General features: G+C 42.6%; 1 protein-coding gene across 4 annotated transcripts in view; it reads right to left on the bottom strand.

The window, feature by feature from the left end:
• Window positions 1-24,964, bottom strand: part of KCNT2 (potassium sodium-activated channel subfamily T member 2) — a 134,223-nt gene that overhangs the window by 11,368 nt on the left and 97,891 nt on the right. For 2 of the 4 annotated variants that reach the window (XM_054712970.1, XM_008158613.3), the window contains exons 15-25: window positions 19,519-19,668; window positions 18,747-18,976; window positions 17,839-18,052; window positions 16,681-16,786; window positions 15,516-15,688; window positions 13,691-13,762; window positions 9,633-9,767; window positions 5,613-5,724; window positions 3,158-3,259; window positions 1,139-1,222; window positions 137-265 (exon numbers count right to left, since the gene is read on the bottom strand). In XM_054712970.1, the coding sequence (XP_054568945.1) occupies window positions 137-265; window positions 1,139-1,222; window positions 3,158-3,259; window positions 5,613-5,724; window positions 9,633-9,767; window positions 13,691-13,762; window positions 15,516-15,688; window positions 16,681-16,786; window positions 17,839-18,052; window positions 18,747-18,976; window positions 19,519-19,668 (1,507 nt within the window). The remainder of the gene's footprint in view (window positions 1-136; window positions 266-1,138; window positions 1,223-3,157; window positions 3,260-5,612; window positions 5,725-9,632; window positions 9,768-13,690; window positions 13,763-15,515; window positions 15,689-16,680; window positions 16,787-17,838; window positions 18,053-18,746; window positions 18,977-19,518; window positions 19,669-24,964) is intronic. The other 2 variants (XM_008158614.3, XM_054712971.1) reach the window with 2 other exon arrangements.

Genomic DNA, 24,964 nt, shown 5'->3' with positions numbered 1-24,964 from the left:
ATGTCACTCACATTTCAAGGCATGAAGCCATGACCTACTCAATATTTTAAGGGAGAGATTTGCGTCTCTTCTGATAGGGATGGCTGCCTTCGATGGGGTTACACCTGGACTCTGGAATACTGTGATAGTCCCAAACCTCAGACGTGGCGAGCTTCTGAGACTCGGTCCTGTAGATCCCAATGGGGACGTCTCCGCTGGAGGAACAGAGCTTCTGATAGAGCCGGGCGTACGTTCGGATCCAGAGGTCCTCCTCGGTGATCTTTATCTGGAACACACGGGGATTGTTGACATCTCAACTGCTTAAGAAATAAAAACCCGCTGGTTATTTTTTTTTTTTCACTTCTTAAAGGTGGGAATTGTTGATATCTTGGAATCTCAACATGCCACCTCGTGAGTGCTCATCTATGTATTAAACTTATTTAAGGCACCCCATCGCAGCCTTATTCCTGGGGCTCACCCCAACCTAATAAACCAGCCACTCAATGCGTGGCAGTATGACGTTGGATTAGCGCAATCTCAGGAGACAGTGGTCACCGGTAATCAGCTGGGAGTTGCTGGAAAAGCCATGGAGACTGCTTTAAATGGTGTAATAACCAGAGGCTGCTACTGGGGCTTAGTGGACAGGGTCTGCTGATGCTGAAAATCTTAAAGTACAAAGGACATGCCAGCACAAGATAGGATTGTCCATCGCAAGTCCTACAAACACCCATGTTGAGAAAGATGTTAGCAGGGTGAGCACAGGGCTCAGAGAGGGGGGTACACATACTAGTCCTTTGTTAATTTGAATTGTTGGCAAGTCACACCTTAAATACACTTAGACACCGTATACTCTATTACAAACAATTACAATTCAGTTGCACTGCATGAGGACTGCTCGGCCACACTAAGGGATACTGTTTTTCTGACACAGAGAGGGAAAACACCTGTTCCAAATTCTGAACAGCTACTTATCTTGATTATTAACTTCAAATAACGTTTTCCCTTGAACTTTTCCTAAGGGATTTTCAAAAACGATGATTCCTTCCTTTGAGCACATATTAGGGGGGAAATGGCATAGAAGAATAAGCCTAAGTCCATTATCGTTGGACTTCAGACTGTTTATCAGAACCATCTTTTATTCCAAAAGTGATTAACTTACAGAACAAAGGAAGCCCGATCCTGGGATAGTGTCCAATCCCAGCAGGAGTCTGGTGATGGAAATCATATAATCCTTCACAAATGACTGCGATACAAACAAGATTATGAAATGTGTAGACTAGCCACGGTGTGAACATCATATTACTGCTAACAGGATGTTTCTCCTAACACATCAGTAAGCCTCCATTAAACAGGAAATAAAAAATATATCTTGTGAGTGGCCTAAATACACATGTCCAGTTAGCTGTCCATAAGGAGACATGGAAATATTTATTCTCAAGAATATCTCGATATGCTTACATTTTATTCGTACTGTTAGACATGATAAAAACAGTTTTAGATTTTAACAAAAAAAATGAGTTGATGTAAAATAGAGAATATCATAAATACATGAAAGAACTAATATTTGCAAGGAAATATAAACTTTTTATGGATTAAGCTCTATTCTAGTAGAATAATTTTCTAATATTTCAGTAACTCTAAATATTAATGAGTTCATAGTTTAGCAATAAATATTATCAGACTTTGTGTGCTAACATATAAGATATACACAGAGTGGCCAGATTATTATGATCTCTGAATGCATAATAATCTGGCCACTCAGTGTATATCCTATATAATAAAAGGCTAATATGCAAATTGTCCCCTCGACCAGGAGTTTGACCAGCAGGCAGGCTGGCCAACCGCCCATGTCCCCTCCCCGTGGCCAGGCTGGCCGGACCCCACCAGTGCACAGATTCATGCACCGGGCCTCTAAAATATATATATATATGTACACTGAGTGGCCAGATTATTATGCATTCAGAGATCATAATAATCTGGCCACTCAGTGTATTTTGATATGTTGCTAGAATGCTACTCAGTAGTTAGAGCATGCATGATGCTACCTATGTCTTCAATTTAGTCTTAGCTGTGGGTGAAAATAAAAACTTCTAAGCAATGCAAACACATTTCACCATGACATGTACAAACATTCAATCAATTATATGAAACTAGAGGCCTGATGCACGAAATTCGTGCAAGGGGCTCAGCCCTCGCAGCCCCAGCTGCCACGGCCCTCAAAGCCCCGGCTTCGTCCAGAAGGTTGTCTGGACAGTCATTCTGCCATTCGGTCTAATTAGCATATTAGCTCTTTATTATATAGGATGACTGCCCTCCGTTTGATCTTCAAGTACTAAAATTGGAAAAATAATCATCTAGTTATTTTGCAATAGCAAAGACTTTTAAAAAGTTATAATGCCTTTTAAATAAATCTACCACGACTGCTTTCTTTTTAAAATATATTTGTATTGACTTCAGAGAGGAAGGGAGAAGAAGTACAGAGAGACTGAAAGGTCAATGATGAGAGAGAATCATTGATCGGCTGCCTCCTGCACACCCCCCACTGGGGATTGAGCCCACAACCCAGGCATGTGCCCTGAACGGGAATCCAACTGCAACCTCATGGTTCATAGGTCGACGCTCAACCACTGAGCCACACTGGCCGGGCTGGATTATTTTCTTGGTCACTCATTTACTTTACTGATGCTGGTATCAGAACACAAACTCTTCCATCCAGAGGAGAACAGAAGACATGCCCATTCCCTTTGTTCAGGCCAAAGAAACGGTTCATCATTTTATTGGCACCAATTTGATATCTTATTTCCAGAAAAATGCGTGTTATAAAAAAGCCTGCTTTTTCAACCTAGTGATTTTTTTCTTAGATTTTTTTTTTTTTTTTTTGCCTAGTAATAGGAATGTGGCAACGTTAAGATGCCACACAAAACCTTGTCGGACCCTGGTACTAAAGAATGCCTAAAACATATTTCAGAGGTTATTCTGAAAAATAACAATTCTCTTACAAAATGCTTCATTACATTTTATGTCATTAAGTCCATGAAATAAAATACTGAATTACTTTCAGAGCCTAAGTCAAGTTAACAGCTCCATGAGAAACACCAGATACATTAGTTATCTAATAAAAATCTCAGTGAAATAGGAAAGTCACATTTTTAGAGAGAGAAAGAGAATTCTCGCGTACCTGGTAGAGAAGTGTATCCAGCATGCTGATGCTGAACACCCGCCCAGCAGCAAAGGGCAGTCGGAACATGAAGGCCAAGTTCGAACCTCTCTCTCGTTCTTTCTGTCCAGAAATTTGAGATGGAAACATTTGTGAGCATTCCATATTTTACAGTTTTCTTCTTTTTTTAAAAATACATTTTATTGATTTCAGAAAGGAAGGGAGAACGAAATACCAACGATGAGAGAGAATCATGGATCGGCTGCCTCCTGCACGACCCACACTGGGGATCGAGCCCGAAACCCGGGCATGTGCCCTGACCGGGAATCGAACCGTGACCTCCTGGTTCATAGGTCAACGCTCAACCACTGAGCCATGCTGGCTGAGCCATATTTTACATTCTTCTGCCTAGTTAAATTTTCCTGATAATATGTGAAGAACATATTTTGATTGTATGATTCTTAGCTATCACTGTGTCATGACTTCATTAATAGTTATAGTTTGAATATGTAACAAGGTATTCAGCTCATCATCCATGCTCAGTAAATATTTATTGGCCTGAGTTTAAATGCGGATTCTGTACAATTTTGCCTTGTTGCTCTCTCTCTTTTACATCCTTGCCTGTTTCTCCCAGAAGCTAGCTGGCTCCATTTGCATCATGTAGCTCTGCCATTCACACTATAAAGTGATCCATGGTTTGCAGACATGACGGTTTGCATCCTGACACCAATCCTCTGCCATTAGCCGGGTGTCCTCAATTCAGTTCAGTCCTGACACTAACTACCCAGAGTTGGCCCAGCCCACCAGACTGCCCTGTGCCTGTTGCCTCCTGCCAGCCAACTGCACTCCCGGCCAGCCGGCTGCAAATTCAGGGCTTCCCCCACTCCCAGCAGGTTCAAGGAGCTGCAGTTAATGATTATCATTTTCTTATAGAGAATGCAAATCGGCAGCAGATGAAAGATGCATCTGGGCAGGTCTGAGCCACAGTCTCCTCTCAGGTCAACGTGTTTGCTGAGCTACAGAACAATCTCCAGTCCTCCTCCTTCAGAGCTTTTATCCAAGTGTCATGACTTAGGCATAATTAATGAGCTCATTAGCCACGTGACTACGCTCAATCTCCAGTCCCTCTCGCCTCCCTGGAGCTGGGGATGGGGTGAGAGTCTGAACTGTTCAATCTTCTAATCATGTGGGTCGTTTTTCCTGGCAACCAGCCTCATCGCTGAGCTACCTAAGGCCCCTCCAGGATCTGCCTGCTTAGCATCCAATCAGGCATGATTGAAAGGTCTGAATAACAAAAGACACTCCTGTCACTCAGGAAATTCCAAGGGTTTTTTGAAGCTCTTGTGTCAGGAACGAGGGACAAAGACCAAATCTATTTTTCTGATGATAATACCCCCCTATTCATCTCACATTTTCATCACTTCGCCTCGTCCATCAGGGTGTAATTGCCATGTGATTGCTGGGGTGGAATTGCCGTCATCACTGGGGAATGGTGATGGTTCAAAAGCAATTTTAAAGGAAGTGGCCTTGAAGCAAATTGTGCCATAAGCATGAATAAGAAGCTATTTTATGAAATGCATCGAAACAAGAGAAATGAGATGCGTCGAGAGGGAAATGAGATGGAAATTTCTGTTTTTCCGATTATTGTCTTCCTCTTCTGTGTTGCATTATTTCTTGTCACGTTTTCCCTCTCTGCTTAGCTTGGTTACCAGGAGTGTCAAGGACGCCGCATGACCAATGACCAAGCATGGGAAAACAGTGTCATTGGGAAAACAGTGGCAGGAATTGGAATATTCCTGAGAAGAAGGGTAATGTCGTAAAAACAACCCAGCAACAAAAAGTGGACCACACCAGAAGAAAGGTCACAAGCAAAACCATAATGTTCAGGAAGTGTCCTGATCGGTGTGTCAAATCTGAAGAAAATAGTGTGATATACTGCATTTTGAAAAATAGTATAAATGCCCGGCCAGTGTTACTCAATGGTTGAACATTGACCCATGAACCAGGAGGCCATGGTTTGATTCCAGATCAGGACATATGCCCAGGGTTGTGGATTCAATCCCAAGTAGGGGGCATGCAGGAGGCAGCCGATCAATGATTCTCTCTCATCGTCCATGTTTCTCTCTCCCTCTCCCTCTCTCTTTCTCTCTGAAATCAATAAAAATATATTTTTTAAAAAGAAAAATAATATAATTGGAGCCACTTCAAAATGGAGTGAGTATACACATTCCTATTACACTTAATTCTGCTATAAATCATTATGATTAACGATGGTAGAATAAGATATTCCATCATACTCACTTATGATAGAAATAGTTCAAATCCATCAATTCGCATTAAAAAAAAATACACCTATACATTACCATTGTAGCTCCCACATAGGAATTCAAAGCGGCATTATTACTTTTATTATTTCATGGCAGTTCTTTCTGTATAGAAATTAGTCTTCCAACCAAAACGGTTCAATGCGACGTACCTTCTCCAGCTTGGAAAGGGCAAGGGAGTAGCAGTCTTTGGCTCGGAACTGCATGAACCGCATGTTGGCTGGGTGAGTCAGCTCGGTGATGATGCTGAGACTGGAAAACAGCCTGCATTTCAAGGACACGTGCGCGTTACACCCACAATGCCACACGGTGCTCTAACCACCAGGCCCAACCCGTGTCTTGAATTCAGACCCGAGAACTGACTGGAAATACAGGATGTAAACAGGCTCAAAAACAACACATTTCTCCAGATGCTCCTTCCGCAGATGCTTTTACTTCCGTGTGCCCGAACACGGATGCAGGCGCCTTCTAGGGGGGCGACACTTCTTGTAAGAGGGGAGCCCTCTCTGAACGCCTGTACCACAGGGAGTTCATACCCTTCCCCAGCTCTGACTCCCTGATCTGAGCGATGATTGGCCAGAACCTGTCACTGACCCCAGGGAGGGTGGGGCTGCTGCCTCTGGGCAGCCCGAGGTGCCTGTTCCCTGACTCCCTGCCCCTCCTGTCTGGCTCCACTGGGCCTTAGACACCATCTCAGTTAAGACATTAACAAATACTTTCAGGGTTGTCTGTGAAACTGGATGCCCTCTTGGTTAACTTAGTGGACACGTAGTTGAGCCTCACCTAGTCAGAGCCTTCGACAATTATGGTCTCAGGTGTGTCATGAAATCCACCTTTTATCGGAAGAAACAGCCAGTATTCTATTTCTTCACTTCCGTTTTGAGAACGCATATTACCGTATTTCTTGATCTAAGTCAGCTGCAATAATTAGATTGACATATCAGCAAAACAAAGACTTCTTGTGCTGATTTTTCAGGTTAAAGATATAATTTGTTCAGATCCTCAGGGTTCGCCATAGTTTGGGAACCTTGGGCCGGTTAAGGAAACTCTGAGGCTCAGGTTCTGAGAAGGTGGGTTGTTGTCTAGCTTAAGGGTGCTGTTTGGGAAGGACTTAGCTCAGTGTCCGACACACCGTCCTCACTGCTTCTTAGCGGCGGTGGTGTGACTACTTTTCTAGCTTTTTGCCTTTTTTTGCTCTCCCATTGCTAGTTCTGATTGAAATGCACTTCCTTTCCTCCTTCCTGTCTCCATCTTTTGAGATCCCAGCCATTACTTCAGGTTCCTCTCAGATCTAATTGAGATGAAGCTGGAAAAGTGCTTCAGGTCAGAATCATTCTCTCCACGTTGGCACCTCCGGATTTGAGTTTTATGAGTCATGACAGGTCTTCAACTCTGGTGGGTTTTATCCACACTTCAGCCCTCCTGCCAATGGTGACAGCTCCTCAGTGTCTACTCGTGGGTCTGTTTCTCTAATTACAAATCTTTGGCACAATAACTAATTTCCCAGTTTCATTTGTGCATTGTTTGTTTAGGAGAGAAAAGTCTTGTTGAAGAGGGTGCTGCCATATAACTAGTTTAGTTAGAAACACCATGTCATCCGTATTCTTTCAGAAGCTCTTTGTTCTTACTCAAAAGTCACCAAAGACAACAAATTCGATAAATGTGCATTTTTTTGCCCCAAGGAACTATTGAAAAATGAGAAGAGTGGCCTACTGGGAAAAAATATCCATTGGCTTTTAGGCCGGTATAGCTCCATCTGGTAAACCCGGGAAATGCGTCCATGTGCCCAATCTCAGACCACCTGGGAGTTCCAAAGTATTTCTTTAAGAAATCTTTTAAAAGAACAGTGTCACCGTGGAAATTAATAAAGGAAACCTTGACTAAAATTGGGATGTGAACGCCCTGTAGAGGGAGCCCTCACACTGTACACAGCGTGGCCATCGCCCCAAACAGCAAGACCATGTGAACAACCAGTTTAGTTCATTGAGTTACACCCAATGGAAAAGGGAAGCTTTGGTCTACAAGGTCTGAAAAAATATATGAAGTGGAATTCTTGCCTTTAAATTAGACTCTGTGGCCCAATAGAGGGAACTACAAGTGTTCACAATTTACCAGGCCATACATATTGTCCTAGGGATGATAAATGTGCGGACTAAATGTTCACAGATTAAGTAGTCTCAAACACAAGTGAACGGAGAGCTCGTGAGAAACATCTGGAACACTGCTGAGATCTGAGGCCAGAGAACAGATTTATGGGGAAAACAGAGCTGCAGACAAATGAATATTTATTTCATCCTTTGGGAATTTTTCTTTGAGAAATACAGCTTTTATCTTTCATATATATGATTCAAAATGGTTAAATCTGTGATTACCTGGATACTATAATCCTCTTCTAATACATGATATCAAATATAAGTATACACATGTGTGGCCAGATATTTTGAGGTCTTCGGAAGAGGAGGTGATAATATGATTAACCCAGTCATTTCCTTAATATGTGCAGGTGAAATTAGAGAGGACAACAAAATTTATGGGGTGTGCCTGTTTTGTTCTGAATGAATAAGCCTATACCATTTATGCTTTTTAAACTGAGAAACTGAACACATTATCTAAGTCTGCCACCTAGTGAAACCTAGAATTAGGTAAGACTTAAATAATAAAATGTTTCATTTCAGTGCATTTTATATTTATAATGTATTGCTTATATTCCATTATAATAGTTTATATTTTAAAATTTAGTTACCTAATAGATTTAATTATGTATATTTCAAGTGCTAATGCTATTTCTGAGCCTTAAGAAGAGTTGCATACTTTTTGCCTATAGAACATTTTAGATATTAAATGACATAATCAGTCTCTTTTCTCTGGGTACTAGGCTCATAATAAAGCAATAATGTAATTGAAAAATAATATAGTTTGTTCTACTTAAAACTTGTCTACAATTAATTTATGCGCTGACTCAGTGATGTTAAGAATCATTGTAGAGAAGTGTCAAATATCTATGGCAGAGTTCTCTGCCTGAATTAATTCATTCAGTAAATAGCTTTGACATGCCCAGTTATGCTAACCAATATAAAGATGAAAAACAGACCATCTACTTTATGCCACAGGCCACTGGGAGAATTCTGGGGCTAGCTGCAATTGTGTATTAAAGCAAAACAGATAGAGGACCGTAGCGGGAATTCCTGTCCAGGTGAGTTTAATTAATAAAGACAGGACCACAGTGAGGATAATAAGGTTAGACTTGGCTCTAACATGGGGTACATTACCTGTCCACAGCCTTGTAATCTTTCATGCCTAGTTACCCAGGATGTAAATGCATATCTTTGGCCATGGCTGGGCAGAAAACCAAAATTAGCACACAGGGTCCATCCCAAATTATGACCTCACATGATGTTTTAGAATTTGTTATTGTTGAACTATAAAAAGACACAGATTTGTTCTGTTTATATTATATATATATATATATATATATTTATATATATATACACACACATACACACACACACACACACACACACACACACACACACACAATAAAATATATATATGTAAAATATATACCGTATTTTCTGGCGTATAAGATTTTCCTGGGTTAAAAAGTCGTCTTATATGCCGGAAAATACGGTAGTCCAATATATCTAATCCATTATATCTAATCCCATCAATATAGTCCAATATACTGTATTTTCCGGCGTATAAAACGACTTTTTAACCCAGGAAAATCTCATACGCCCAGTCGTCTTATATGCCGGAAAGTACAGTATACATATATATATATTTAATTGATTTCAGAGAGGAAGGGAGAGGGAAAAATAGAAACATCCATGATGAGAGAGAATCATTGATCGGCTGCCTCTTGGACGCCCCCTACTGGGGATCGAGCCCGCAACCCGGGCATGTGCCCTTGACTGGGAATGGAACCGTGACCTCCTGGTTCATAGGTCGAAGCTCAACCCCTGAGCAATGCCAGTTGGGCCGGTGTTAGAAGTTTAATGTCACCCAGTTCTAATCAACCATTGGGAGCTACCTCAGTCTTCGTCTTAGGGTCCAATGGATGAAGATAACCTCAGTGTGAGCATCTGGTGTCCATTCCTCCCACCCAGAGGGAGGGGCAGCCACCTCCCATGCGGGGCAGGAGTCCCCGGCCGGCGGGCTGTGCGGACATTTACCTGAAAAGGGTCTGCACGTTGACGATGGTCTTGGCGTCGGCCATGTAGTCCTCCTCGGCGCTCATGGTGCTCTCCTTGTCCACGACCACCATGTTGGCAGCGAAGGTCACTCCGCACCTGAGTAAGTCATCGAGGCTTTGGCGGGAATCAACAGAGAAAAAGGCTCCTTCAGTAAACCCCAGCACTGGGATGGGCGCTCACACGGGGCGACCCGCTGTGCTAAGCAGCCGTCACCCCTACAGGTGCTTTCCACCGAGATGGGCCCTGGCCCGTGGGCATGATCAGACAGTGTTCTCTCCTGATCTGAAAGCGGTTGCATTTTGGAGCTCTTTATGTTTCATTAGATCTCAGCTGGCTCAAAGCATATGCATTAAGAATCCTATATAATAAAAAGGTAATATGCAAATTGACCCTCACACCCTCACAAGATGTCTGCCTATGACCAGGGCAGCAGGGGGGTTAGTGAGGGACAACCAAATGACCGAACAAGCAGGCTGCGAGGGGCGACCAGGCCAGCAGGGCGGGGGAGGGCAGTGAGGGGCAGGTAAGGGCCACCAGGGAGGTGAGCGATTAGGAGCCAGCAGCCCAGGATTGTGAGAGGGATGTCCGACTGCTGGGGCTCAGGCCTAAACTGGCAGTCGGGACATCCCCTGAGGGGTCCCGGATTGGAGAGGGTGCAGGCTGGGCTGAAGGGACCCCCCACCCCCGTGCACGAATTTCGTGCACTGGGCCTCTAGTACTTAATAAGACTTATTAATTACATTAACAAAACGTGGACAACGCCCAGTTTGCAATCATGGGGTCATAGCACAGGTTCACATTTTGTGTGTACAGTTAGCGTACTATTTCAAAGACACGTGTCTATTTTTCACCCGTAAGTTGCTTTTGTTAAGAGTGAGAATGAATGCTGATGTTCACTGAGATGGTCGAGCCTGATAGAGATCTATAAAACTGGGAAATGTTTCTTTTAGAATTCCTGTCATTTCTTTCTGTAGAGCTATATGTTAGCGGTTGGCTCTACACAGCCAAGAGCATGTGAAATACATGAATAGTGGTACTCAAGACTCCCGTTTAGTTAGCCTAAAGTTTTGGAGTAGGTGGCTGAATAACCTGATTTCTTTGGTTGCATTAAATAGGGGTGCTAACCTCACATACAAGTTCTCGCAAGTTATGATAGAGTCAGCCTTTTCCCAGATCGCCGATAAACACTTTGCCTAGCACTGATTGAAAAGACAACGTTACCCTGAAAGCTGAAACTAGGAAGCCGCTATCTCGTTGCCTGTGTCACATGAACTAGAAAAACAGGCCTGAACTGGCTGAGAGACTACACGTGAGTGAGCGGAACAGGGTGCTAGGTACAGAGTTGCTTGAAGGCAGACAAGAATCGGGCTGACTGATTTGCAAAGCTTCTAATTTAACACAGCAAGTGTGAAGCTTAAAGAGCAGCAGTTCCTTTTAGATTCATCAACGGCACAGTCAGCTGCCTGAAGGTCTTTTCCAAGTGCATGATGGTGGTTGAATTAGCTGGGGTGGAGGGAAGTGTGTTTTCTCCCATGGGAAGGCGGGAGGCAGGATTTCTTACTCTGCGATACGGTGAGAGGGTATTACCAAAGCTTTGAGCCCAAGATCCCCAGGAGAGGTCCAGAAAAAAGATTGCGCTTGAATTTAGGAACAGGGTTCTGTGGCAGAGATTTTATGGCTAAAACTGTGGAAACAGAATGTTATTCCAAATAAATTTTCTATGGTGCCAGGGGCCAGGACCCTCTCATCCAATCAATATGATGACTGAGCAAAATGCCTACCAATACTTTACTTAGATGTTCTTTTTGTCTAGAAATTCATCATAACTGTTCTTACATCTGTTAAAGTACATTAAAGAAAGACAGAAGCAGGTGAAAAATGAATGTGGCCTGGTCCCTGTAAAAATTATGGACTGTAAAAATTATGCCCAGGTCAGATGCCTTCAACCCGCCTTATTATCATTTTAAATCACGTTCTGATATTTCAGCTCTTAAAATCTTTTCTCCACCATTAAAAATAAAAATCTCCATTATTACTATATAGGAGAAGGTAAAGATAGGTGGGAGGTGAACTTGACTACAAAAAGATGTATGGATAGAAGTTACGATAGGAACGATGACTATTTCATCAGCAATAAATCAATGACATTTGACCAAAACCTGTGCTGGAGAGCTCGTCCCTATACCTTAAAGTAGCTAATTCCATACTCAGAGTACTGGCTGCTGCTGTTTACATGTAATCTTGGCAAATAATGTTAGTAATTAGTATTAACTCTGAGTTTAAATCTATGGAAAACAATTTATAAAAAATTGAATGGCATTTCTGAACCCTGTAGAAACGTTATTATGTTTTAACTTTATCATTTTTATATTAACTTAATATTGCATTATATTCTTGTTTCCTTTTTTTAACTAGGCTGCCAATTTATTCTTGTTTTAATTCTTTATTATTTAAAATATTACATGGGTCTCCTTTTTCCCCCCTTGACCTCTCCCCCCACTATGTCCATTGGTTTTGCTCATATGCATGCATACAAGTCCTTTGGTTGATCTCTTACCCCCTCATCGCCCTCCCCCCTGCCTTCCCTCATAGGTTGGACAGTCTGTTCAGTGCTCCTATGACTCTGGTTCTATTTTTGGTCCTATCATACTTTGTCCCCCACACCCTGCCAACCAAGTTATCTTCAGCGTGGCTGCTTTGCACAGTTCGGCCACCAGATGGCGGCCGAAGAGAAAAGTCTGTGTGGATGAAAAAAAGTTCCAGACAATCTAAGGGGCAAAACTTCCCTTTCTAGCCTGCTCTAAGACTTCCCTCCAGGGAGAACTAGAAGGTGAATGTTAGATATAAGGGAGTGTTTGTGAGTGTGCTGTAAGTCATTTGAAGGGTTTTTAAATCTCAAACAGAAGCTAAAAACCATTCACCCAGCTTCAATAATTATCAACTGGTAGGCAATCCTCCTTCATCTCTCTTAGGAATTAGATGCTCTCAGTTCTTCTCCTCACATACATACTGTTACAGAAGAAGAATCTGTCTCAGAGGTACATAGGCAAAGACGGATGGGCGGTTCATTCTCTTTTAAATAGCCCATTCTTCCAATGAATACTAAGCGAATACTATCACTTCAGAGAAACATTACTAGTGACAAAATGTGGGACATGTTCACGTTCATGGTTTAAGTAGTTCTCATATCTCTAACTACATTTTAGTTACTTGGTATTATGACAACTGGTCATGTAAATTTTATTATTGTAGAATGGAGGCTAAATGTATGTCACTCTGTTTGGTCTTCAGTGTACTCACAGCCAATAAACACTTTCAAAGTTACAGAACTGTTTTCTTCAACAAGGCAACATGTAAGCATAACACTCTCAATTGAGAAAGTTGAACATTTTATTTTGAAGGCTCTGGTTGACATTTTTTTAAGTAAAAAATTAACACATGTTATAGGAATATTAGTTATCTTTTAGTTCTTATACTTTTATAATGTCATGTTCATGTGTGTAAAATAATTTTCATTTTAATAGGGAAGCATTGCACACATTTGACCTTTAAATTAACAACTTGTTAGAAATTATGAGCTCTGATATATGTTACTAGAATAAATTCTTGAGGAAATGCTCCAATTTATAAGTCTGACTTAAAATGAGCATTTCTGAATTATTTCGAAGGTTCCCTGAAGTTAAGATAAAGGTGTTGATGCATCACAACGCTGAACCTTCGGGTTTTTCTCAACCAGACATCAAAAGCAATCATGTTGCTGCTGTAGACAACACAGAACTGAGACAGCTTTAGACACCGGGCAAAAATCAACAAAATCGACATGCAGCAAACTTTGCTTCAGTTCAACCACAGGTGACCGCTGAGGAAGTGGGACTACAAGGTGAACACCACACGAGACCTTAAGCTCTACATGCAGGATACGTCATCTACATGATACTACACGGCCAAGTCCACACTCGTCATGCAACACGGGCCACAGCACAGGACGAACCACGGGACACCACACCAGTTAGCGTGCCACACACTTTGTCACCTACTTGTCAATAGAGCCCACCATGTAGTAAACCATTGGGAACCAACAGATTGCATCCAGAAAATGTATATCTGGCCTGAGTGGCAGATGGGTCACAAAATGAAACACAAGGTCACAACAAGGGCAACGCCACCAGGGAAAGGAAGTGGACTTAGTTTGCATTTCTAAGACCAACACCATTGACAAGATTAATTTTAAGTGCTTTTTCCCCCCTTAATAGTCATTAGCAAGTGTCATTTGTACGCAAGATGAATAATATAATGCAGTCAGAATTGTTCTGCTTTCTAAAATCAGAAACACAATGGCGTCTTATTTCTTTGTCATATTGTAGGATACGTTGCAAAAGACCAGCCTCTGCAGGGCAACAGGAACCTCATTGTTGCAAAAAGGATTCCATGAAACTTCCTGGAACATGATTTATTGGTCTTTAGTTTTTTGTTTCCTCATTTTTGACCAAAGGAACAGAGGACAACAAATAAAAACGTTAGATAGCACTTTCGGGAAGTAGTCAGGAGCTGATACATTTTACAACCGGTCCAGTCATCCTAACCCTTTGAAAGAAAATCAAACCCCATAAAAATTATCTAACGGACAGTGAATAGTGGGTTGCAAAATCTAAGTCATCAGGAAAGCAAAGGAAATTTTTAGTGCAAAATAATCCAAAATTAAAATACAATACTTGTTTCTAAAAAGAAGTTGCCCAGCCGGCGTGGCTCAGTGGTTGAGCATCGACCTATGAACCAGAAGGTCAGGGTTCGATTCCCGGTCAGGGGCACATGCCTGGGTTGTGGGCTTGGTCCCCCGTTGGGGGTGCACAGTAGGCAACCGATCAATGATTATCTCTCATCATTGATGTTTATCTCTCTTTCCCTCTCCCTTCCTCTCTGAAATCAATAAAAATATATATATTTTTAAAAGAACTGACAAAGTATTTTTTTGCATATATCAAAAACCTATAAGCTAGGTAATACCATATAGTTGAGAAAACAATGAACTATGAATTGCACAGAAGGTTATAGTATATTATGGAGATATCTCTCTTTTGAGAAATTTCTGTTGATAAATTTTAAAGGCAGAGACAAGACCACAGTTTGTCCTCATGCCGTTTATCCTGGTATTTGGATCACTTGGGAATTTAAGAGGAGAGTTGGAGGATCCCAAATAAGCTATTGATCTCGAGGCCATCTGCGACTAATTTTGAATCACAGAGAGGGATATTGTAATTTTAGGATATACTAAATTTGGCAATAGGATTCAGTGACCGATGTTTACATTTGCAGAAGGATTTTGCAATGCTTGAGTAGTCGAATTTCACAAAGCATATCAATCCAACCTTTTCAAAACGAATGAACACAGTGAAACATGCCTTATTCGTGTTAGTGTTAAAATGTATGCTCTAACGGTGGAAGAATCAAAGTCATGGCACAACATCAAAAATGGATCATAAATACGCCTCTCTGATAATTAACGGTTCTTTAGAAAGACAACAAAAGTGTCCAGTTTGGGCAGAGTTCTTCTAGGCTAGTTGATGAATTAAAGAAAATGACTGTAATTATTTCGGTGGCATGTGTCCCACTGGCATACCAGGGTAATGACCACATGCAAAAATAGTTTTAGGAGCTCAGACTATTCCAGCAATGGTTCAAATCATATTAGTGACATACAACCAAATCCAGTGGTTATTTTATAGCATAACACTGATTTATCTCCCAATGAATCACATGCCATAATGTGTCTGGTTTAAAATATTCTAAGCAAATGAAATTATTTTTGAGATAATATTAAAAACTCTTCATCTTATTCTTGTATTTACTTGTAAACATACTTACGGATTATCCAACAGCAGTACTATGGGGTTGAGTTCTTTCTTTGGTCTATAATAAGCCCTGAGAGGAACAATAAAATTATACAATCCATTTCCAGCTGTTTCAGCTGCAACTATAATAAGTTTATTTTTGAATCCATAGGCTTTTGCGTCTTCATAGTAGTTATGCTGGCAACTCTACAGGAGAAAAATCATGCAAAGAAAAGCCATTTTTATACCCTGCTAAAATCTGGTGGAAAAAAAAAGTTAAGATATATGGCTATGTAAAATTAATCTAACCCTAGTAAATCTTTTATTTTTTAACAAATTTGAAAATAGTTACATTTTTCTATACCCAATTCTCCAGCATGTTTCAGGAAATAACATGTGTTGATCAGACAAATAAATCGTAGGTATGTAGCTTGATGAAGAATAAGCAACACCCATGTACACATGTTCTATTGTAAAGTAAACTTGCCACTAAATCTTCATTTAAAAATTATCCCAATGTATATGTCTATCAAAACAGCACATTATATACTGCAAACATACACAATTTTTACTTGTTGATCATACTTCAGTGAAACTGGAAAAAATCATCTACCCATGACTTTCATCTCCACAAGTATAGAAATATTATAATTATAGAACCATGGACCCCTAGCATGGAATACCTGAAGGGATTTTGTTGTTGTTGGATATGGAGAGTTCACAGGTTCAAGATTCAGACACCTCTGTTTTGCTCTTTAAAAACATGACTGACAGACTGGCTGGCGTGGCTCAGTGGTTGAGCATTGACCTATGAACCAGGAGGTCACAGTTCTATTTCTGGTCAGGGAACATGCCCAGGTTGTGGGCTCGATCCCCAGTAGGGGGCATGCAGGAGGCAGCTGACCCATGATTCTCTCTCATCATTGATGTTTCTATCTCTCTCCCCCTCTCCCTTCCTCTCTGAAATCAATATATATATGACTGACAGATTCATTGGGTAATTTGGATAACTTAGTGCAGTTAAGAAAGTAAAATTCACCATTTTCTTTACTACATTTACATTGGAAAAGATCATATTCTTCGAACCCACTTTACTCTATGCAAATTATTTACTATGTAGACTGTACAAGATGATTTGCATGTATGTCATTAGGAAATAAAAGATTTAACTTCGCAGAAAAGCAGTGACGGGGGCTTACCTTGTCTAGTCTTAAGCAGCAAAATGGCACTTTTTCGTGAAGGAGATGGCAAAACGTGGGTGAACTTCCTATGTATGGAGAGTAGGGGGGGTAGCCTTTAGCGTACCTGTAATGCAGTAGGAAATACTGAATCACCCAGAATAGCACATGCAAAGCTGGGCTGTTAAGTTACAGCTACAATCCTCTATGTTGATAGAGTGAGATACAGTGAGTTTATGTTGCAACTACAGTTTGGTAAGGAAATAGATTAGAACCAGGGAGGCAGACTAGGGCCCATGTACCAAATATGGCCCAACACCTGCCTGGTTTTGTTAATTAAAAGTAGTTTTTACATTTATAAGAATAAAAGCGTAATATGCTAATTAGACCAGAGGTCCTTCCAGACGACCTTCTGGATGAAGCCAGGGCTGCAAGGGAAGCCCAGGTCCCAGGTGCCAGAGGGCAGCCGGGGGAAGGAAGGCCTACGCTTGCATGAATTTCATTCACCGGGCCTCTAGTTTTTAAATAGTTGGAGAAGAAATCAAAAGAAGAAGAATATTACATGTCACATGAAAATTATATGAAATTCAAATTTCAGTATCTGTGAGTATTTTTTTTTTTTTTAAGAACACAGCCAACCAAGTCATTCATTGTCTCTGAGTAACTTTCATGCTTCACATGCAGACTTGGGTAGTTGCTGCAAAGATCATGTGGTCCATAGAGTATAAAATATTTACTAGCTGGTTCTTTTCAAAAGGAGTTTGCCAATCCTCAGTTTAAAACCAACGATTACAAAAACGCTGCTTACATCATGGAAATACTGGTTTAGGTACTTTTTCCTTTCAGGATAAAGGATCCATTAGAGAAAACTGAACCCGGAAATACACAGGGTGGGGCAAAAGTAGGCTTACAGTTGTTCATGTAGGAAATAATACAATAATTAATAAATAATGATACAAGGATAAACTCTGTGTTTCCTACTTTTGGCCCACCCTATATGCTGCAGTAAGAAATTCCAGGATTTCAAATACTTTATAGTCAAGAGAGATACTGCCCAGTAGGAAGGCTGTTTGGGTAGCAATACGTAGGATTGCTTCAAGGTGTCCAGTAGGTAGGTATGCACATTAGTTCCCGTGGCAAGCACCAATCCCAGGAAATCTTAAGAGAACCTCAGCATACTCTAAGTTTGAGGACATTTTGTCATCCGGTGTAGCTTCATCTTCTGATTGGTCACTGAGGAGGTCACATGTTTGAAGGGATGATGCATCTGCAACCTCTAGGACAGGGGCGATGCTGGGCCTTCGGAGTTCTTTGATTCCCTCCGTAGGAAGAGTCAGGGTAGGGCCACTGGCCGACCGACAGCTGGTGTCTTGCAAGTCGATAGCCACCGTGCCTAACGCAACGAAACACGAGAGTCCATCAGAGCATTTGCCACTGTTACGATGTATCCATCCTTTAGTGATCAAGGTGAAGTAAAAGGTAATCAGTTTTAACCAGGAAATCTTGTTTATCCTTTCACTTCAAAGGAAGCTTTAAGAAGAACAAAGAAGCCCTGACCGGTTTGGCTCAGTGGATAGAGCGTCGGCCTGCGGACTGAAGGGTCCCGGGTTCGATTCCGGTCAAGGGCATGTCCCTGGGTTGCGGGCACATCCCCAGCGGGAGGTGTGCAGGAGGCAGCTGATCAATGTTTCTCTCTCAATCGATGTTTCTAACTCTCTATCCCTCTCCCTTCCTCTCTGTAAAAAATCAATTAAAAAAAATATATATATATAAAAAGAAGAACAAAGAATATTTCAAGTAGCCTTGGATTCCTAGGTGGAACACTTACAAAGGCAACATAGAGGCGTCAGGTGCTTATATCCTAAGCAGAAATATCAAGCAATTGTTGGCAGCTTTGAATTCGTTTACTATTTTACCAGTTTTAACAGCTGACCATTTTTGTTCTGTATATTTAATTACATCCAGTTTGTAACAGACACAAGGATGTTTTAAATTTGGCTTGGCGATCTTAGTAGAAAATGAAGTATATCTATTATTCTCTTACAAAGGAAGAAACAAATGGAATTTCCACGTTTAACCGGACTCACCCATGCTGGCGATGATGCTGTGCACAGGTAGCCTCGAAGGCCCGTGATAGAAGGACCGCGAGAAGTTGCTCTTTTTCTGCTGGTCTTGGTTTTTAAACGCCGAGTTCTCTTCCTTGGTGATGTTAATGTAAAAACATATATCCGTGGCGTTCATAATGTACCGGGGACCTGGGTTCAGTAGAATGTTTTTGTTATCCTCCCTCCTGACGCCAATCAAGCAGACACCAAACCTTGACATAAAAAAAGAAAATAGAAGAGTTTTCGGAATTGTAACTCGGCAGGGGCCCGTGTTTTATTCCCTTACGTGTGCATCACTGAGTGGCCAGATTGTTATGATCTCTGAACGCATAATGATCTGGCCACTCAGTATATATATTAGAGGCCCGGTGCATGAATCCGTGCATGGGTGGGGTCCAGCCAGCCTGGCCAGGGGGAGGGGACATGGGCGGTTGGCCAGCCTGCCTGCTGGTCGAACTCCTGGTGGAGGGGACAATTTGCATATTAGCCTTTTATTCTATAGGATAGACACTGAGTGGCCAGATTGTTATGATCTCTGAACGCATAATGATCTGGCCACTCAGTGTATATATATATTAGAGGCCCGGTGCATGAATTCGTGCATGGGTGGGGTCCGGCCAGCCTGGCCAGGGGGAGGGGACATGGGCGGTTGGCCGGGTAGACACTGAGTGGCCAGATTAGTATGCGTTCAGAGATCATCATCATCGGGCCACTCGGTGTATGTTACTTCCACCCGGAAGCAGGAGGAACATACTTTTTGTGTGCGTGGAAGGAGGCGTACGTAAAACTCTTCCCTTCGTACTCGGCGAAAAACGCGCTCTCTTCCAGAGTGATGTGGTACACCTCGTTCCCCGAGCACCTGCCGTAGGTCTTCTGCCACTGCTCGGGCGACTGCTGGCCCTCTCTGCAACACAAGCACACACATACACACCCAGAGGGCAGTGAGCGTGGGCACCAGTGCGCACAGCACCCCCCTCCTTGGGGGCCCCAAGCACGCCCGGTGTGAGCGAGGCATCGGCCTGCTTCCCCCCGGGAGGCAGCCAGTGGCCGGAGACCCCGTTGTCCTGTGACCAGGGTTTGGTAAGCGGGGGTTCTCCCTCATGCTGAGCCAGAGGAATCAGTCTCTTCGGTCTGGGGCCTCCCAACACCAGGTTACAGAGGGCTGGACCCCGACCCCCAGCTATCTGCTTGCAAGTAGCTCAGACGTTTTCTGGGTATTCACCTAGGATCCCCCTGGCCTTTCCCAGGGGTCAGTGGTTAAGCCTGATTGCAGGGCAGCGGTGCTGTGGTGGGTGGCGCAGGGGGAATTTGCTGTTCTGTGTTCAGAATTCAATGAAAATGGGACCGCTCTTTCTAGAAATGTTGCACTCAGAGCCTCGCTGGAGTTTGGCACGTTTCTTGCTGCATCTGCACCTTCCCATGCCCTAGGGCAGGGGTTTCATCAAAAAACATTCCTTTATCCACTTCCCATCTTCCTCCTTAAAATCTCCTTTTCACTTCCTTTTTTTTTTTTTTTTTTTGTTAATCCTCACCACAGGATATTTTTCCATTGATTTTGAGAGACAGTGGGAGAGAGAGGGGAAAGACAGAGAAATATCAGTGGGAGAGAGACACATCAATTGGTTGCCTCCTGCATGCGCCCTGACCAGGGCCCAGGCTGGGGAGGAGCCTGCAACAAGGTATGTGTCCCTGACCGGCATCTAACCCGGGACCCTTTGGTCCGCAGGCCAGTGCTGTATCCACTGAGCCACACCAGCTAGGGCTTCCTTTCTCTTCTTTTTTCACTGATAAAAGCGCATGGATTTTATTTCCTTAGTCATCACTTCTCTCTGAGCAGGGACAGTGGCTGTTGCTCATACAGGGCTTTGAACCAACCACTTTGAGCATCTTTTAGGTCCTTTATTTACATCATTTTCACTGAGCACCCGGGCTGTGAAAAACATTCTAGAAGGTGTAAGAATGAGTAAGAGGTGTTCTCTACCTTGACTGAAGCTCCAGCCAACTCAGGAGAAATAAACACACAAAAGGACTGTGCTAGAGGCTCTGGCAGAAAATACTAACACTCTGTGTGGATTCACAGAGGGGGGAAATCACATGAAACTGGGGTTTAAAAATATTCGAGAGGAGCTGGAATTGTGGATTTAGCAGCCTCCTCGAAGGAGGCAGAAGAAAGGAATTCGAGGCAGAGGGAACGACTTTATAAAAAGATGTAGGAGGCGGAAGCCACGAAGTCTCTTCGGGATCTCGTTATTTGAAGAACAGGCTGCGTACATGAGAGAATCAGGGGAGGTGAGGACATAAAAGCAGATTAGCAGAGAGCACAGAGGGCCTTCAGTAAAAGCGGCCTGTTTGCATCTCCTTTGATAAGGAAGGGTGAGCTAGTAGGGGCTTTCTGAGCAGAGGGGCATCCGGATTTCTCAGAATATTCTCGAAAGCGAGGATACTGTTCCAGTTGTTCATTAATAGGTGTGCCTAGAAAAGCATTTCCCAGGTAGTCAGAGGGACTGCGGATGCACCTAATAAAATGGCTTTCCATGCAGACATTCAGTGCCTGTTAGCTTATATAAAAAAGAAATAATAAGCCCAGCTGGTGTGGCTCAGTGGTTGAGTGTTGACCTATGAACCAGGAGGTCAAAGTTCAATTCCTGGACAGGGCACATGCCCGGGTTGTGGGCTCCATCCCCAGTAGGGGGCTTGCAGGAGGCAGCTGATGGATGATTTTCTCTCATCACTGATGTTTTCTCTCTCTCTCCCTTCGTCTCTCTGAAATCAATAAAAACATCTTTTAAAAGAAATAATGACAACAAGAGTAACTTTCGGAGGTATGTTTTCTCTTTTCTTGTGATTATCCCCATTCAGGCCTCCAGCGATGAGGGCGTATTTTGTCTTGTGTGGTCTTTGTGGGTGGGAGAAATGGAGACAGGACCACCAGGAGTAGAGGGACAACCCCCATCTTTTCTCTTTTCCATGATCAAAGAAGCAGGCTTCTGTGGATCCGCAGAACTATCGGCACTGTGGGAACAATAAACACTGGGAGATGTGACCCCATAAAACCTGGTGTCCCCACCCTCCACAGCTGTTACAGGCAGAGCCCATCCCCCAACCACACCCCCAAATTCCTAGGTTGCAGTCTCAACTCCCCGGACCTCAGAGGTGACTGTATCTGGAGACAGGGCCCTTCAAGCATGATTCAGTTACATGAAGTGCTTGGGGGGAGCCCTGATCTACTCTGACCAGCTTCCCAAGACGAATTGAGACACAGAAAGAGACACCCGAATGGAGGCGCCCCGAGGAAAGACCTTGGGCAAATCCGGGGCTAGAAATGAATGAGAAAACAAATAAAATTCTAATTAGGCCGATCATTGAATCAATAACAGTTCCTCATTTGGATCAGTATGCTGCGGTTATGTAAATAAGATGTGAACATTCGGTCATTTATATGGAAAGGGTATGTTCTTTTTTTTGTAACTTTTCTCTAAGTCTGAAACTAGTTCAACTAAAAAAGTAAACAAAACAAGAAAAGAAAAATAACCCAAGCCATGAAAAATGTCATGTTTAACTAGCATTTCCCAATCTTACTTGAGTATGTAATTTTATTTTTCTGGAAAAATACTACCCATCTCAAAGCACTATAAATTCTGCCCTGGAACACAAGTGCAGCAAGGGCAGGAAATAACAGATCCAGCATTGGGCAAATTAATTACACCGCATTTTGACTTAATATGTTTCTACTGGGGATGCAGATTTCACAAAACTGTTAATCTCTGGAGAAACAACGATTTCAGAAAGCCTAAGTTTCACTTACGTTCAAGTGCACACAATCTCATGAGAGAGAGTTAAACAAGACCCTCCCCAGCATTTTACAAACACTGAGCATTTGGTTTGAGAATGAAAGCATTTCCCAAGCGAAGGAAACAACCCAGGAATGGAGGTATTCATGTATGTCAGTGGTCGGCAAACTCATCAGTCAACAGAGCCAAATATCAACAGGACAATGATTGAAATTTCTTTGGAGAGCCAAATTTTTTAAACTTCAACTTCTTCTAACGCCACTTCTTCAAAATAGACTCGCCCAGGCCGTGGTATTTTGTGGAAGAGCCACACTCAAGGGGCCAAAGAGCCGCATGTGGCTCGCGAGACGCAGTTTGCTGACCACTGCCCTAAGCTCTCACACCTGAAAACATACACAGGGAAAGCTTTCCTTGACATTTCAGTCCAATAGAGTGTTCACTATTTTTTAAAAATATATTTTTATTGGTTTCAGAGAGGAAGTGAGAGGGAGAGAGAGAAAAAAAACATCAATGATGAGAGTCATGATCAGCTGCCTCCAGCACGCCCCCTACTGGGGATTGAGCCCAAAACCCGGGCATGTGCCCTTGAAGGGAATCAAACCCGGGACCCTTCAGTTCACAGGCCAATGCTCTAATCCACTGAGCCAAACCGGCCAGGGCTATTTTTCTTATCTTTGTGGACAAACCTAAGGAGGTGGTGGTCTCCACCCGGTTCATTTTCAGGGCATCTCTGCTTTTGTTCATCTATAGGGAGCGGTTATAGGGTTAAGCCTCGGGCTGACCTGCTGGCAAAGCCGCAAACAAGTCCCAGCTTAGAGGGCACAGCCCTCTTAGCATAATTAAGCTTGATCTTGTGACTGCTCCCTAGATCTTTCCTGGGTAGCTAATGGGCTGTGGGAGGTGCAGCAAGTGCTGCCAAAACAAGTGAAACTCACAAGAACATTGTACCTATGGTGACCACTACCTTGTTTACCTCTGGCTATAAAATAAAGGCTCAGCTTGCCGTCTGGATCTTTCTCTGTGGCCTCAGCCAGGCACAGGAGATCCACCTAGACCCAGCTTATTCTCTTTGTCTTTTCTTCAATCCTCCGCTGCCCCCCGGCAGGCTCGCCGAACCCTTGGCTGTGCTGGCGCGGCCCATTCATCCTTCCTCCAAATGAACTTCTCTGAACTCCCCGGGGACCAGTGACCTACTAACTGTCTGCTCCGGTTCCTTCAACCTCAAGCTGCCTATCTCATTAGCTCCCCAGGTCTCCTTACAAACCCTTACACCTTTACATCCCATTGTGCTGCGCTGTGTTTGCCTTCCTTTTCTTCCCTCTGTTTCCTAAAAGTAATACTTTCCCAGGGAAGCGTGTTAAGTTGTCATTTCTTCTAAATCCCAGTATATGTCCTGTGGCCTCCATGGTGACCTGAATGCCCTCATTCGTCCCCAGGAGCTGAGAAAAGCAACGAGGCCACCTTCACTCATTTGCATTAGAAAGCAGATATTTCCACAGCCACACTCCCTTTTCTGCCAAACCACGTGTTGTATACTTAATTCCCCACTGTCCAGACTCAGGGTGAAAATATTTGTTTGTTTTTTTCCCTCTTTTCCCCATTCATATCCAATCAGTGGTCAAGTTCTATAAATTGTACCTTGGCAATATTTTTCTTATCAATTCTCTCTTTTTTTTTCCCCCTCCATTAATTATCACTGTGACCAAAAATATCACCTCTCAGATGGGACTAATGAAAAAAATATGAGACTAACTGAAAGAAAAATAAAATAAAATTTTCCTAAGGATGAAATGTCATCAAGATGGGACAGTTTCATGTCTGTTAACTGGCCTGATCATTAGACATCCCCTTGCCCAAAAATCATGGTCCATGTTCACCATCCTACAGTAATTTGTGTCCAAACAATAAACTTAACATTCATCTTTCTAACAAGATTTCCCAATAAATCAAAATGCTAATTCAATTAGCAACAAGAAAGACCACTGCCAAGAGCGTGGAGCGCACACACACGTAATAAAGTAAGTGAAGGGAAAGCCGGTCACGTGCTAACATACAGGGTAATGTCTCAAAGGGGCACAGTTACTTGAAATCAGCTCAGAGTTACTTTATGATTTATAGACCAACTAGAACTAGAATGAATATGTTAAAAATAGGAAAAGGAAACGTAAGATCAGAAGAGTGTTAACCAGCCTTGGAGCTTGGAGCAGCCAGGGTACCGGCTAAGTTGTTGTAGAGACGCCAAAATCCAAGACACAATTTTTTAACATTAATACCCCTCTTACATAAAAATCCGGAGGTGGGCAATGCATCCTTAATGGGGGGGGGGGGGGGTTTCCATCTGTGTCCACATTTCCACTGGCTAGAAGAAGAGAAGTAAGGAAAGGATGGTGGTGGTTGAGTAAGTCTAAT

The sequence above is a fragment of the Eptesicus fuscus genome, chromosome 24 (assembly GCF_027574615.1).
Source record: "Eptesicus fuscus isolate TK198812 chromosome 24, DD_ASM_mEF_20220401, whole genome shotgun sequence".
In the NCBI taxonomy this organism is placed as follows: domain Eukaryota; kingdom Metazoa; phylum Chordata; class Mammalia; order Chiroptera; family Vespertilionidae; genus Eptesicus; species Eptesicus fuscus.
Note: the sequence above shows the minus strand (reverse complement) of the source record. Positions and strands in the feature narration are given on the sequence as shown.